Raw genomic sequence first — 14,050 nt, forward strand, 5'->3', positions numbered from 1 at the left:
TAGATAAATGGAAGTTATAGCTGCCAGCAGTCGACAGTCTTATTAACAGTCAATGGCCTGAAAATGTCTGAATTTACTAGTTAACTTATATGTCAAAGCACAGCATTAATGATTGAGTGACTTTAAAACCACTCAGCCTCATTCCATTAATTTGTCCAACCAGGCATTATAATTAGATCACCCACTCATATTCTGCTTGAGTGGCATCTTCTGGAAAAAAGAGACAGCTCTGGATGTTAATTCTGTCATCGTCATGGATTTGTTTTACATCTGCTACTGTGGCTTGTCATTTAGTTTGTGCTCTGTTACTTAAAAGCTGCTTTTGTCTGTTTGTGCGTGTGTTTTATGTGCCTCATCCTGAACTCTGGATATTTGTAGAGTAAGTCTTTTAGCTCTTCTGAGCTCACCTTTCCTTCAATTATCCCTCCTTCTTTAGCTCGTCTTTTAAGATCTCAGCTCTGATCAAGCCTTAACCAGGGCAAGAGTAGCCATAAATATTTTAGGATAATATTAGAGCAATCTCATTTCAATCATTCATCTTCTTGTGAAGCAGAAACATCTAATTTTATGAACTGTCCTGAAGCTGAACTCCGAGCTCTTGACTGCTGAGCTTGAGAGCATATTTTTTTAGTTAGCTTCTCTCTGAATTCCTCTTACGGTGATTTTCATCCCCTCAGATCTCATCTTGTCACTTAATGCTTAAATATAAACCTATCCAGATCAAGTACTATCACCATCAGCGCAGAGGCATTATGTAACAATCCAGCTCCTTTCTCTCCCTGTGGGGTCCAACAGAAATAGCAAGAGGACTTATTTAGAAACAGACCTGAGCTTCACCTGAGTCTAAAAATATTAACTGTGGAGAGAAATTGACAGAAAATATGAAACAGAAAACAAGATCTGATGCTTCAGCAGCCCTCAAATTGTCAGCAGGCAGTGAAGAACTGTGCTGAGCAGAGCTAAGTGTGAAAATGGGGCTCTGACAAAAATAGTTCTGTTTTGTGACAGCGAGGAGAGATGGGGATGATAGATAGAGAGAGGGAGAAAACTAACAGTGGAGGAGAAGAGGGACGGCAGCATTCAAGCCTTTGGGATTGACAAGTCGAGGAATGCCCCAAAATAACCCGCATTGCTTTCCAACCCAGATAACTCCAATGATTCTTCAAATACCGTTTTCAACTATTTCGGTGGCTGTGGATGCCAAGTCTCTCTTTTTTTTGTTGGTAGGATAAGAGCCAAGCTAGCTTTGTGCGCTAATTGCCCCTCCAGCCCACAAGGACAGAGAAACGTCTGTTAGAGTCGGAGCTAAAAACGGTGTCGAGTGGTGTAGAGTAAATCCCTCTAGTATGAGTGGAGGCAGCGAATGGAGATGCGCTCGGGCTTGCCAGTACATGCCAGGTACAGTGACTTGTGCCAGTGCTGGTGTCTCTGAGGCCTTGTTAGCATTACATTTGTTTTATTTGTCACAGCTTTGACCATGGACACCAATTTATACTGAACATTTTGTGGTTGCATCAATACTGCATACATTAACTATACACAACAAGTCAAAATTCCCCAAGCCCAGCAAGATATAGCAGAACCAGGTAATTTATTGAATTAAACCATACATATAAATAAGACGAAATGATTTTAATCAAGTATATGGAATGAAAGAAAAATGACATAAATCTGAACTATCAGATAAGCAAACTCTCAAAGTATTACAAAAGAGCGAAATGCATGTGAAATCCATCAGATGGTTTTGGGTGAATGAGCTACGTTGTTACAAAGCATAGCTTTATCAGAAGTTGGCATGGAACGGCATGTTTTACACATGACTGACTTTGCCAGGAGAATAAAAGGGGTCGTGAACTGGAACCAGCACAAGGTTGAAATATGTTGAGAGGGCCTCAAGACTTTGTTTCTATTGATCGAGTTCTAATGGTCCTTTATGTCAGCTAGCACATTGGCTGTGTTTTCAGGCTGTGTAAAGACAAATTGAGCAACTGTTCTAATGCACACAACAACGCTCAATGCATAATTCATCTAATTACAGTTTCTCCATAAAAACAAGAGGTATTCTGCTCTCTGTTGTAGTCCAAGCAGTGTTGAAGAAAAATCACACGTCAACAGGCTTTGGGATGTGCAGGTTTAACAGTGCATGTGGAGAGCAAAAGCAGGTAGATCTCACATCAACATAAACATTCCTGTTCCCATCGGTGGTAATCTAATGATGATTTATTTGTCTCTATGAAACAGATGTCATGATGCAAGTGCAGCTAACAGGCCATTCTAGATCAAAATTTAAACTTGGGCAACAAATCTGCTCAACGCTGTCTTGCAGAAGCCAAAAGTGATTGATTTGACCTCAGCTCAACAAAAAAGTTATTTGTTTTCTTCTCCTCATGAAGGCTTAATAAAGTCTGTATTTTTACTTTTTACAAATCTGCATCAGGACGCACTGATTTCAGCAAACTTTAAGTAAACAAAAATTAAAAAATTGTTATTTTTCAGGCTCATATACCACTGAAGTAAGCTAGAGTTGGGCCTCTATGTAACATACTGTCCACTATTGAAGTGACGCTGCCTTGAAACAGATATTGAACAGGTGCTACTCTGAGAATGTAATGGACCGGAAATGACAGTGCCTACATCAGCAACATAAACGCAGCACAGAAAAGTAGTCTTGACATGAAGTCTCCTAACGCTGACCGCCACAGTAGCTGGAACTCATCAGCAAATCATGATCAGATGATGATTGCTGATGAGTTCTCAGACTGATGAGTACTGGAAGTTTATTGTTTGCTTCTTCAGAACTTGTAAAGGAAATTTCTGTATTCAATTTAGCTTATTTATTTATTTTTCGACAAAGAGAAATAGTGCCTCAAGTGAGTGTAAATGCTTGTATGCCCAATACAGGATATTTTGTTTCATTTTGCTGTTTCAAGATAACTGTCTATTGCCATTTTTAAAAGTCCCATAAAATAAGTTCAAAGAATCACATGTTGTGTCAAAAAAGAAGAGCAAGAGTGAAGAACTCTTTCCTGTTGGTCCTGGTGTTAAACTTTTCACTGATTTAGCCCGGTTACATGCAGAAATAGTGTTTTCTTATAATAAATCTCATCCAGCTTTACTTTTAGCAGTCAAATGTATTGATCACTGTGAAAGTTTGCGGTGGAAAACTTAGATAAAAACCGCGTCAGCAGCTGCCTTGTCTGATACCCACCAAACGGCAGCAGACAGGTTTCAGGTGTTCAGAATAACAGTATAGAAATATGAAGTCTCAATGCTGATGGTCTGGTTTTCTTTCTGAAGCCATATAGATGCATCAGTATTAAGTTAAATCTGTTATATAACTACATAAAGACTCATCACAGGAGCTTTAGATAAGCAATAAATAACTGACAGCTTGCTTACAGATGGTCCAGCTCTTAGAACTCTGTACTGCAGAGTAATATCTCACACAGGCTTCAGATCCCTGCAGATCTCACTGTCCGCTTCACTTTTTCTCTCTCAGCTCTTCTGCAAATAAAAAAAGGGTAATAAAATGTTCCTCCATGTAGAAGAAAAAAATGACTGGAGACAGATTAGTACCAACACAAGTCAAATCTCCTCAAAGTGAAAAAATATGGCTGCAGGATCAATAGGGATGAATGCTCAGTAGTGTTGAAGGGAGGATAAAAAGATGGGCATAGTAATGGTAGCTGGGAGCAAATGAAGGAGTGGATGGTGGTCAAAAAAAGATGAAAGACATGTAGGAAGAGAGAGATGGATATCTGCTCAGCTAAAGATACACAGATGGATGTATAGATGGATCTCTAAAGATGGAGGTGTAGATGTACAGTAAATACAACAGGGAATCAGTAATATGCAGAGAGCAGGAGCTGATAGAGATAGAGTCTGTCTGCAGAGAGGTGGGATGACCCGATGTTCCTGTTAGGATGACTCATGTCACATCGATCGCTCTGTTCATCGGCAAGCTACAGCACAAGTGTGTGGGTGCGTGTGTGTGTGTGAGTTTGTATGTCTGTCAGCATGTTTGGAGCTGTGTGTTGTTGGTTTACTGCAGGAGGACTAGCAAAGAGAGAGATAGTGTATATGTCAGGATGCTCATGCATACTCAGCGTGTGTATACATCCCCTTAGCCCCGCTGGAAAAACAGGACCTCATGACATCACTAATGGACTTATCAGTCAGAGTAAGAGGATGAAGACTCTGCCAGCGAGACTGATTTACTAAGACACACAAACAGAGGTGGAAGAGACCAATGAGGGTGTGCAGGCTGACATGGCAAGGAGGCAGATGTAAAACAAACAGGGAAACAACACCCCTCTATATTTGCCTCTGACTGCAAACTTATACTAGATTTGATTTACATTATGTCATTATATTCTGGCTCCACTCCAAGGACGATACTAAAAGCTTGTTTGGTGGATGGTATTAGTGGGTGACTGAGATTTCTGTTCCCCCAGCTTGAGATTTTATTACATAGAGTATCTTCAGTTCAGTAGTCATGTGATATGAGCATGTGCAATTTTGCTCTTGACTCCTTCTTAAGGCTAGAGTATGATGAAAATGTATAAATGAATCTTAAAAATGTGAGGAATTCTTATGTTGTATTGATTTTGGTGCCCCTAGTGGTCTCATCATGTTACTGATCCTGTCCTGTAAAATGTGCGTGTAATATTTTCCAACAAAAGCAAACAGACCTACCTCCTGCTAACTTTTCAGCTTCTCAATCCTAGTGAAATCAAACCAAAGGCTGCTATAAGTAGCTTCTTCGGACACTCACCTGCCAGCAGCGATCACATGCATTAGGCATAATCATATAAAATTCTCAGTCTTCTTCCAGGTGGCCTGGTTTACTTTTATATGTCATGTAGAGGCATTGCTATTATTTTGAGTCTGTTTTATAACCCCTTAAAAACTCCACACATTCAACAAGCTCAGTGCAGAGGAATTACTGATCTAATTGTAACTTAACAAACCTTCTCCTCATCTGCTTCCCTCTCGTAGATCTGCTCCCAGCTGAGTGAACGGCTGGAGAAACAACAGACGGCCAACAAAGGGGAGCTGGAGAAAATCCGGGTGAGTTTCACGCCAAAAATGTTCAAAAACTTTCTGTTTGTGCTTAAAAGTGCTAAGGATGAAAACAAACATACAAACAAAAAAACAGACTATGAGTGGAGCCTCATTACAGAGCAGAGCTGTCTGACAAATGTATGAATCTGTATGTGTCTTAAAGCCTACAGCAGTGTACTGATAACTCTAAGAATTCTGGATCATTGCTGACTGTGCCATCATCTTCTTGTAGCACTTTTTTTTGTTCCATATTCCTGTTGATTTTGACACAAAAAGTGGAATAAGACATCTGATTACTACTAGAAGGAATGCACCTCACTTTATCTCCAAACATGGTTGGCAGCATTCCATTTTTCAGCAGTTTTCAGCAGCTGAAAAATGAGTTTGCAGGTATGTTTGGAACTCTGTTGCAATTTCATTGTTCTGTCTGGGAGCAGGACCAAAGATTTTTTGGTCAGAAAGAGGAGTTAGTTTGTGGAGCCGCAGCCAGCCAGCTCACTTCCAGCACTTGTGCACTTGGCTCATGAACTGTTTGTTTAGACTGTAGCTGGGAGAGAGGCCATTTTGGCAGAGAACTCTATCAGGACTGCCCAAGGACTCACAAAAGGACACACAAAGGTTTACTGCAGCAAGGACAAGGACTGTAAAAGATGCAGCGGGGGTTGTTGTTGTGTTTGCGTGTGTGTGTGTTTGCGCGTGTGTGTGTGTGTGTGTCTGTGTGTGTGTTGTGGAGGTACATGTCTACAATTCTATCATTGTATTTGTTCCTGTGCTTGTTTGTCCTTTGGCATTCTTTGCTAATGGAGCTTGTGCAATAAAAACTGACAGCGATTGCAGCTGTAAGTGATGTTGGGGGGAACAGTGAATTGCAGTAATATAACATAGAAGTGTAAGTTATATAACAACGTTAATTAAAAAGGTTGAAATATTACATTGGCATATTTATTGGCTAGAACTCGATTTGAAGTGACGACAGAAACAATTTCAGCTGGAGCGCTCTGCGCTTCATTAACACACTCATCCACTTCTGCAGTGATGAGCCTCAAACAATATGTATGACCTCTACTCAGCTTTGACATTTTAATCCAAATGAAACATAATATTATTCTGAAAAATTCATTTGAAGGACAGTCTCACACCACACACTGGGTTTCATAACTCTGACTACAAGCTGAAGACAATGCTGCTTGTTGCTGTGCGCTCAGGCACTGATCTGTCTACAGCCGTCTCAAAGGACTCAACCCAGTAAAAGTACCTGAATGGGGTGTTGTGCAGCAGCAGTCTGTACCCAATAATAAATGCTCTGTGCCCATTAATAGCTCATCACACATTAGGGCTACCAAAAGGAGCTCTTTGACTAAAGCCAACAGAAGAAGGGAAGAATAGTTGGCCTGTGTTCACCTCTAATGAGCTGTAACGCCTCAGTAACCAAACAGAACGCCATCTCTTCTCAAAATGTAAAAATATCTCTTCTGAAGAGAATGGGAACATTCAGAATGACATAACTGTACATATTTGCATTTAGTTTAGACGTTAGTCTTTTTTTTGTCTCTGCACCAACAGTTGGCATCTTCTGCTGCAGGAGCATTTTATTCTTGGACTTTCTTTGGTTTATTTTAAAAGCACATGCACACTGATGAGAGACATAAAACGCTTCAAAAATAGCAAAAATCAAGGTGCCCTCAAACTTCTCTTCACTGAAAAGGTGACCTCAGAAACTTTCAGTCAAACAGATTTGATGCTTTGATCAGTTTTTGTGGCTCTCTGTGTTGAAAGATTCTGTTTTTGTCTTCTTATTTGCACATCTCTCTTCTTCAGCCTGATGTTCAGACACTGGGTGCAGAGATAGACTAGTTATGTAGCTGTTGTATATTTTTCATTATGAAGCAGCTTTCTGGCTTTGATTTAAAAAAAGAGAACGGACACTTAGCTAGAGTTTGACGGTCAGCAAAAACAGTATTTTTAGAATTCCATGCAGGAAATGTGCTTTTTATTTTAATGACACCTATTGGGATTCATTCCTTCTTCCTAACAGTGTCCGAATGAGAGCTTGGTCGCAATTTTATTTTTAACAGCATCAGCACAGGTCATCTATTTTCATCTAAATGACCTGAAATCTCTTTTTTTGTGAGTTTACTCCTCACGTCGTTCTACTTTTCTCTTGCCTGTCTTGCTAAAAAAGCTATAAAGATATTTATTAACATCACCTTTTTCTTTTTCTTGTATCCTACTCTAGTCTAAAGTGGAGGGCTGTGAGAAGTGCAGCAGTCTTTTCAACAAAGAGGGACGTGTGCGGGCCGCTGTGACCTCAGCACCTGCAGGGGGGACGGAGGAGACGGACGAGGAGAAAGAGGATTTGAAGAACCAGCTGAGGGAGATGGAGCTGGAACTAGCTCAGACCAAACTACAGCTGGTGGAGGCTGAGTGCAAAATCCAGGTACACTGACACACATTTCACAGAAGTTACACTCTACATAACAAACTGATTTGCAGCCAGAGCCGTGCTTCATTCTGCAGGCTGTGTTTCTATCTTTGCTGTCCTCTGTCACACCTACAGCTCTTAAGGCCAAATTCCACCAGATCCGTGTCCAGTCTGTCTCCGATCCGTCACGGCACCGGATCTGATAGGTTTCTATTCTAGTCAATGTGTTAACTCCCACTGGATCCACTCTGTTGCGTGCCGGCTGCGTCGCTGATGCAGCAGGTCGGAACACAACGGATCAGATACGCAAGACTTCTATTTCTGCCGGATGCCGGAGCACGACGCATTAATTCAGCACAGAGCAGATGGAGCAGGACAGGGAGTCAGGCACCAAAACAAAATTAAAACATCCTGTTAATCTTCAGAATAAAACACTTTTTTGTTGTTGTTAGATCAAATTTAACGTAACTATGACAACAAAATGTCATTTAGAGCAGAGGCAGGCCTGGAGTCAACAGGTCAGAGGTTTTCAGAGGCCGATAAAGACAACATGGATGAGGAGAGGAGGAGGAGAATCCTTGATTCAGTGATTGCTGTGGGAAAACCTCAGTCACATGACTCCAGCTGTCCGCCGGTCCTGCTCCGTGCTGCGTTCTGAAAACGCAACCAGTGGGTGTTGACGGACGAAAGAGCACGGAGCCGGACCGCAGCGGATCTGAGACGGACCGGACACAGATCTGGTGGAAGTCCCATGTTACACAGCCTACCAACAGACTGCTCAAATCCACATGTGGGCAAATACCAGTGTCTGTCTAGAACTTATGGTAAGATGCAAAAGTTACACTAGTGTCTGGTGCAGATGGAGAACAGAGGAGAGAGATGGTGAGCTACATTTTCAGCCAGTGTCTGCTGTGGGCTAAACTCCATGGCACAATGATTGACACACAGAAGTGTCCCAAAAAGTGAAATAATGAGATCATTATAGCAAGACAGGGAGCGGACTATCTGCAGTTACAGACACCATTACACACTACAGGTGGATTGTTATTTTCAGGATTTTCTTCATAAACAAGTCTAAAGTTTTGCACAAGTGTGCAAAGATGATCTAAGTTTTGTTTGTATGCAGCTGCTCCTCATACTGCCTGCTGTGTGTCTCTGCTCTGCGAGATCTATGGCTCTCACACAGCAATGAAACAGACAGACCAAAAAGTGTTCAAAGTCCAAATCCACTGGTCAGCAAATACCAACGTTTTCTTAAGTTCATTTGGTGTCTTATTAAGATGTTCAGAGCATATTTGTAGTTCTTTGGACGGCCTGTGAGCTCTTCACTGCTGCACAATGTCAAACACGCAGAAAGTACGTAAACACGGCCACATTATGAGAACATTAAAAAATGAGATGGAACATTTTGAAAAGGGTGTTAAAGCTGCTGTTGGTAGTCACAGAGTAAACATCTGTTCAGAGAGAGGGACTTCAAATGTCAACACTATCCCTCCCAACCAGATTTCCTCTTAGCCCCCCAACACAGATCGGTGTGTGCAGTCATGATAGTGCCGGACTCATAACCAATCGGAGGACGTAGTAGGGGCTGCCCCTTAACCAATCAGAACGGAGGATTGGAGATTAGCTATGATTGGTCCGTCATAATGGGAACGAGGGGAATAATAGCATTGCTTGATACAAAGGCATTGGAAAACACAGAGATTTCACAATAGTCTCAAATTACTCCACTGACCGATGAGTACGGATGGGTATTATGACCTTTTCTCCAAACCCAGCAGAAAAACAGAAACGTTTGTTACACCATTCCTACCAACAGCAGCTTTAACCTTCATTTTGGCAAAATCATCCTCATTCTTTATTTTGTTTCTATCAACAGTACTTCAAATGAAATAACAAAGTTTTCCAATTTTAGCACCCAGGGCTCACAGTTCTGTTGCCCTGGTATTGCCAATATCGAGGCCTGATATATGCTCAATGTTTGCCCCTTTGATCCAGATGTATTTAATCATAAAAGATGAATTGACTGGTTCGAATATATTGAATAAAACTATCTGTGTACCTCTCACGAGTCTTCTAGCTGGTGTAGAAGCAAAAACATCTTTCATTAGAACATAGCTGGTTTTATGGGGCAGCTTGAAAGTCAAGGTTATGAATTGAGAATAAATACTTTCCAGGCAGTCTGCTCATTTAGGTTTCAGATGTTTTGGGGCACTGGTTCCATAATTTCTAGTGACTGTGAGTCACCTGCAGAGCGGTTAATAAACAGATCATATTTTGCTCTCTTTATCAACCCTTGAGGAGACTGCAAGAGCAGCAAAGGCTCCTCAAATCACAGCAGAAATGTTACAATTAACAAGATTACTTAAAGCAATTTGGAGCTTTATTGGTGTGCCTGACTGAATTACTAAATGATTGATGGCTCTGCAGGTTCTGAAACAGCATTAAGGTGTAATAGAGTTACAAAGGAGCAGTCATAATAAAGTCAGGTGTTTTGATGTTTTAATATTTTCACAGCACACAAGTTGTTGAATTTGTCCTCTATTGGCAGACTTATTTGAAATCCTGTCGCTCTGGGCGGTTGCCAGACAGATGAATAACAGATCTGTTTTCCCTCTCCAATCAGGACTTGGAGCACCACCTAGGTCTGGCCCTGAATGAGGTCCAGGCCGCCAAAAAGACCTGGTTTAACCGAACGCTCAGCTCTATCAAGACCGTCACCGGGACCCAGGGCAAGGAGACCACCTAACCTGATCACCACCTATCATCCAGTTTTTACCCAGATCCTGTCTGGAGTTCACACTGAAACCTCTGGACGCCTAACTTAACCCAGCGGGCCATAACTTAAACTCAAACACTGACCATTAAATCCCAGGATGCCCATAACTACAGAATGTGTTTTCCTGTCCTCATGTTTCCCTCCTGATCTAATCAGCTCCGTTTATTCTTCTCGTCTTCGACCCGAATGACTACAGCACACCACGCTGATGAGAAAGGGTTGAAAAACACAGTGGAAGTACAACGGTACCACTTTCCCCAGAAGAACAATGCGCTTCCACTGGTCACAGAAAGAAAAGCATTATAAATAAAGCTTCATTTATCTCTGTCTTTGTACTGCTGATGTTAAAGCCCCGCAGAAGGAAGGTAGGACATCTGAACTGTGTCTGTCCTGACGGGATAGAGAAGAAAACACTCCGTCCTTCCTTACTTTTCTGTGCGCTGCCCTCGAAACCACTGGCACAAAACAACCAGTCCCTGTACAATGTTGGTTTTAGGTACGAGAGCTAATAGACGCCTTTTCAAACTGAGCTTTTTCTAATTTACGTTGAACGACACCTTTTTCTTTTTTCTATGTATGTACATGAATGTGCTTATGTAAAGAGGATACGTGTGTGTGTGTTGAAGTGTGCATGTTTTTTTGTTTTGTTGTTGACTGTGAGGTGGTCATGTGAGCGTGACAAAAATGTGAGTGAATGCATCAATAGTTGACTGAATAATGATGTGTGTATAAAGGAAAGCGGGCGAGAGCGCGTGGAGGTCCAAGGGAAAGAAAAAGCACTAAGGTTACGAGTGTGAGCATGCATGCAAGGGAATTCTTCCTGGTTGTCTCCTTTAATGTTCAGATGTGTATGTGAATGATGCTAAAGAAAAGTTTGCTGACAAAGCCTTGATGTAAAGGTCGATAAAGATGAAACTATTGGACTATATGAATATATCATTGCAGTGAGAAGAGTCTGAAAGCATTGCAGCCGTTGTGATTTACAAATCCCTGACATGAATATGCTCGAGGTGTGTTTGGTTTGGATCTCTCAGCACAAAGAAACTTAAAAAGCTCCAAACCACACCAACCTCTGCATGTGTTAAACAGTCCGTGTGTATGCTAGGGGCCCCTGTCTTAAACCTGAGTGGCGCAACTTTTAACAAACCGTAAACTAACTACTAGGTGGATGCAAAATGGAAAAACACATACGCACACACAAATGTGGAGCACTGGAATTACTGCTGCACTTGAACACACCCTTAAAAACCTTGACCTCCCTTTTCTCCTGGCGCCAGCTCCTCCTGACCTTTGACCTCTGGCAGGGCCATGCTCAGATCTTTTTAAAGCAGGTTTGCAGGCTGTGTTTGTGTGAACTTTTCACAGCCCAGTGCAACATTTAGCTACAAACACACACACTGAAAAACACTATCTGTTAAAAAGGCAGGCACACAATAACACGGTAGCCACTGTATATGGAACACCTGTGCATTAAAATAGCCAGTGTAGACAACATCTTGAGGTTCGTACTTTGTGTGAAGCTTTAGAACGTTTTCAGGTTGACCTGAAAAATTGTACAATTATTGGTGCTAGAAAAAGAATAAGATCTGACAGTGATATGTCAAAAAACAGCCTGAAGAACTAACCAACAGAGAGGCCCAGAGTGTGTCAAACTACGTGGTCGTGGCCACTTGGTTTCAAGAGATCAGCCAATGGGTACCTTTAACCTGTATTGTTTCTAATCACCAGTGGGGGGCGTGTCCCTGATTAAAAAATTAAGTCAGTGTAGAAAACCAAATGAGAGAATACCGTAACTTCATTCTTAATTTTACTTTTCAACAGCACTATTGTTTCAATTGCTAGTTTTTAAATCTGCTTCAAAACCAGGATTTTTCAAATGATTTTCTAACGAGGGTCCCAGTTACAGAAGAATGGAAGATTTAGCAGGTTATGCCTTTTGCCAATATCACCTGGGATCTACAACTTCCTACTACTGTGATCTGTCAACCTAGCAAGCATCATAGCATTGCATGTCCAACTCCAGGAAACAGAGTAACTTGATGTTGAAGAAATTATTCCACAAACAAAAGAGTTGTCACAGTGCTAATGTCCACCTCTTGTGTTACAGTCTATTTGAAGGACACAGGGACACACAGACGCACAACAGTGACTTGCTAAGTGTTGGGTTTGATTGAGAAGATGAAGAAGCAGTACACGAGGCAGGGGAAAGTAAACACCGAGTGATTCATAACAAAAATGCAAAAACAATGCAGCCCTGTAGTTACTATGCTATATCAGTGGACCTCTAATAGTAAAAAATAGGATTGTTCAAAGTCATCAGACTGCCTCAGAGTTTAAAAGAATTCATGCTGTTGTGGTGCATCTCTTCCTGGCTCACATAACTTAATGATGGATCCAGTGACATGACATGAAGTCCTGTTTTTTCTGCACTCGTCTAAAGTCTTAAAAAATGACCAGAGCAGAGTGTTCCAAAACATCTGCAGGCCCTGATAATAAAACTATCCAAATCCCTGGGAAACGCTGTCAACACTTCCACGAGTTCATGCCGTAAAGGATTTAAAAAGCAAATGTTAAACATTGAAGCAGACACTCGGTGAACACACACACTACTGTGAATGTAAGGGCAGAAAAGTCACACTCAAACTACTCCTCGCTCTGCTGACAGAAGTGTAACTCTGCACCAAAAGTGTGGATCAATATCATTTGAGTAACTCTGTGTGAGTGATGTCACCAAAAGGCCACACCAGGGGTCAAACATGTAAGTGGTGTAAAGCAGTTCACAGGGGGGTCAGGTGTTAAAAAGGCATGTGTGTGTGTGTGTGTGTGTGTGTTTTGGTTTTAAGCGGTGCAGAAAGGAAGTTTAAATATATTCCAGTTTCTATTCATACTTTGCTCGTCATATTAGACTGAAGACAGAACCTGAAACCTCTCTGTCTAAAATGAACTGTTGCTGTAAATTGCATCAAACTTGAAGGTTGAATCTGATTGGCTGAAATCTATTTGTGATCTCAGAGGTTGAGTCCAGATAAGGCACTGGGTTGTAAATAACAAACATGAAGACGTGATTACTGAGTTTTTGTTTATGATTTTTCTACTCTGTATCTCTAACTAATGTTGCCTACTTGTACCGACCTACCTGCTGCCGTGCTACAGTTTAATCCACGACGATGTTTTATGTTTTTAATGTTCATCTTTTGCTCCAAGCTTCTCAGTCAGACTGCTGTTTGGTTTATTAAATGCCAAAACGTAGCTTTATCATCCAACAAGAAAAACATTATCAACGTGTGGGAATTGTAATAGTGTAGGATGCATTGTGTATACTTCATGAATTTCAATATAAAGATATCAACACAAGAATAAACTTGCCTCGTTCTTATTTATTCATTTATTTTAGACAAATGAGTCTGTCGGATCAGGTTAGCTCTCTTCTCTTCCTATCTTCCTCTGTGGATTCTTTTCTGCTTTGTTCTACGTGTTTGCAATAAATTGTTTTCAGTTTTTGGATTGTAGAAAGAACAAAATAAGACTTGATTCTGCCAACTTGGGTGACTGATAGATTCCCAAATTTTAATGAAGAGGTTGATTTATCAACTGATGATTAACAACTGACAGTGATTGACAATAGTTGAGCCCTGATCAGTTGTTAAAGTCCTACTTCTTTTGAACTAACATCAAAATATGAGAGGGCATACATGACATTATTCATTCTTGCCCTTGTATACAGACACATATATTCTCCTCTTACATGAAAACATTTAGAGAGGAATAATGCATGTGTGTAAGTT

At 41.0% G+C, this 14,050-nt stretch overlaps 1 protein-coding gene across 2 annotated transcripts in view; it reads left to right on the top strand.

Moving 5' to 3' along the window:
- The window catches only part of LOC117830760 (rab GTPase-activating protein 1), a 97,142-nt gene extending 83,516 nt beyond the window's left edge, over positions 1 to 13,626 (top strand). For both annotated transcript variants that reach the window (XM_034709028.1, XM_034709029.1), the window contains 3 exons: positions 4,999 to 5,070; positions 7,301 to 7,501; positions 10,113 to 13,626. In XM_034709028.1, the coding sequence (XP_034564919.1) occupies positions 4,999 to 5,070; positions 7,301 to 7,501; positions 10,113 to 10,235 (396 nt within the window). In that variant the 3' untranslated portion in view covers positions 10,236 to 13,626. The remainder of the gene's footprint in view (positions 1 to 4,998; positions 5,071 to 7,300; positions 7,502 to 10,112) is intronic.
- Positions 13,627 to 14,050: the final 424 nt, after the last annotated feature.

Source organism: Notolabrus celidotus, chromosome 19, assembly GCF_009762535.1.
Source record: "Notolabrus celidotus isolate fNotCel1 chromosome 19, fNotCel1.pri, whole genome shotgun sequence".
NCBI classification, from domain to species: domain Eukaryota; kingdom Metazoa; phylum Chordata; class Actinopteri; order Labriformes; family Labridae; genus Notolabrus; species Notolabrus celidotus.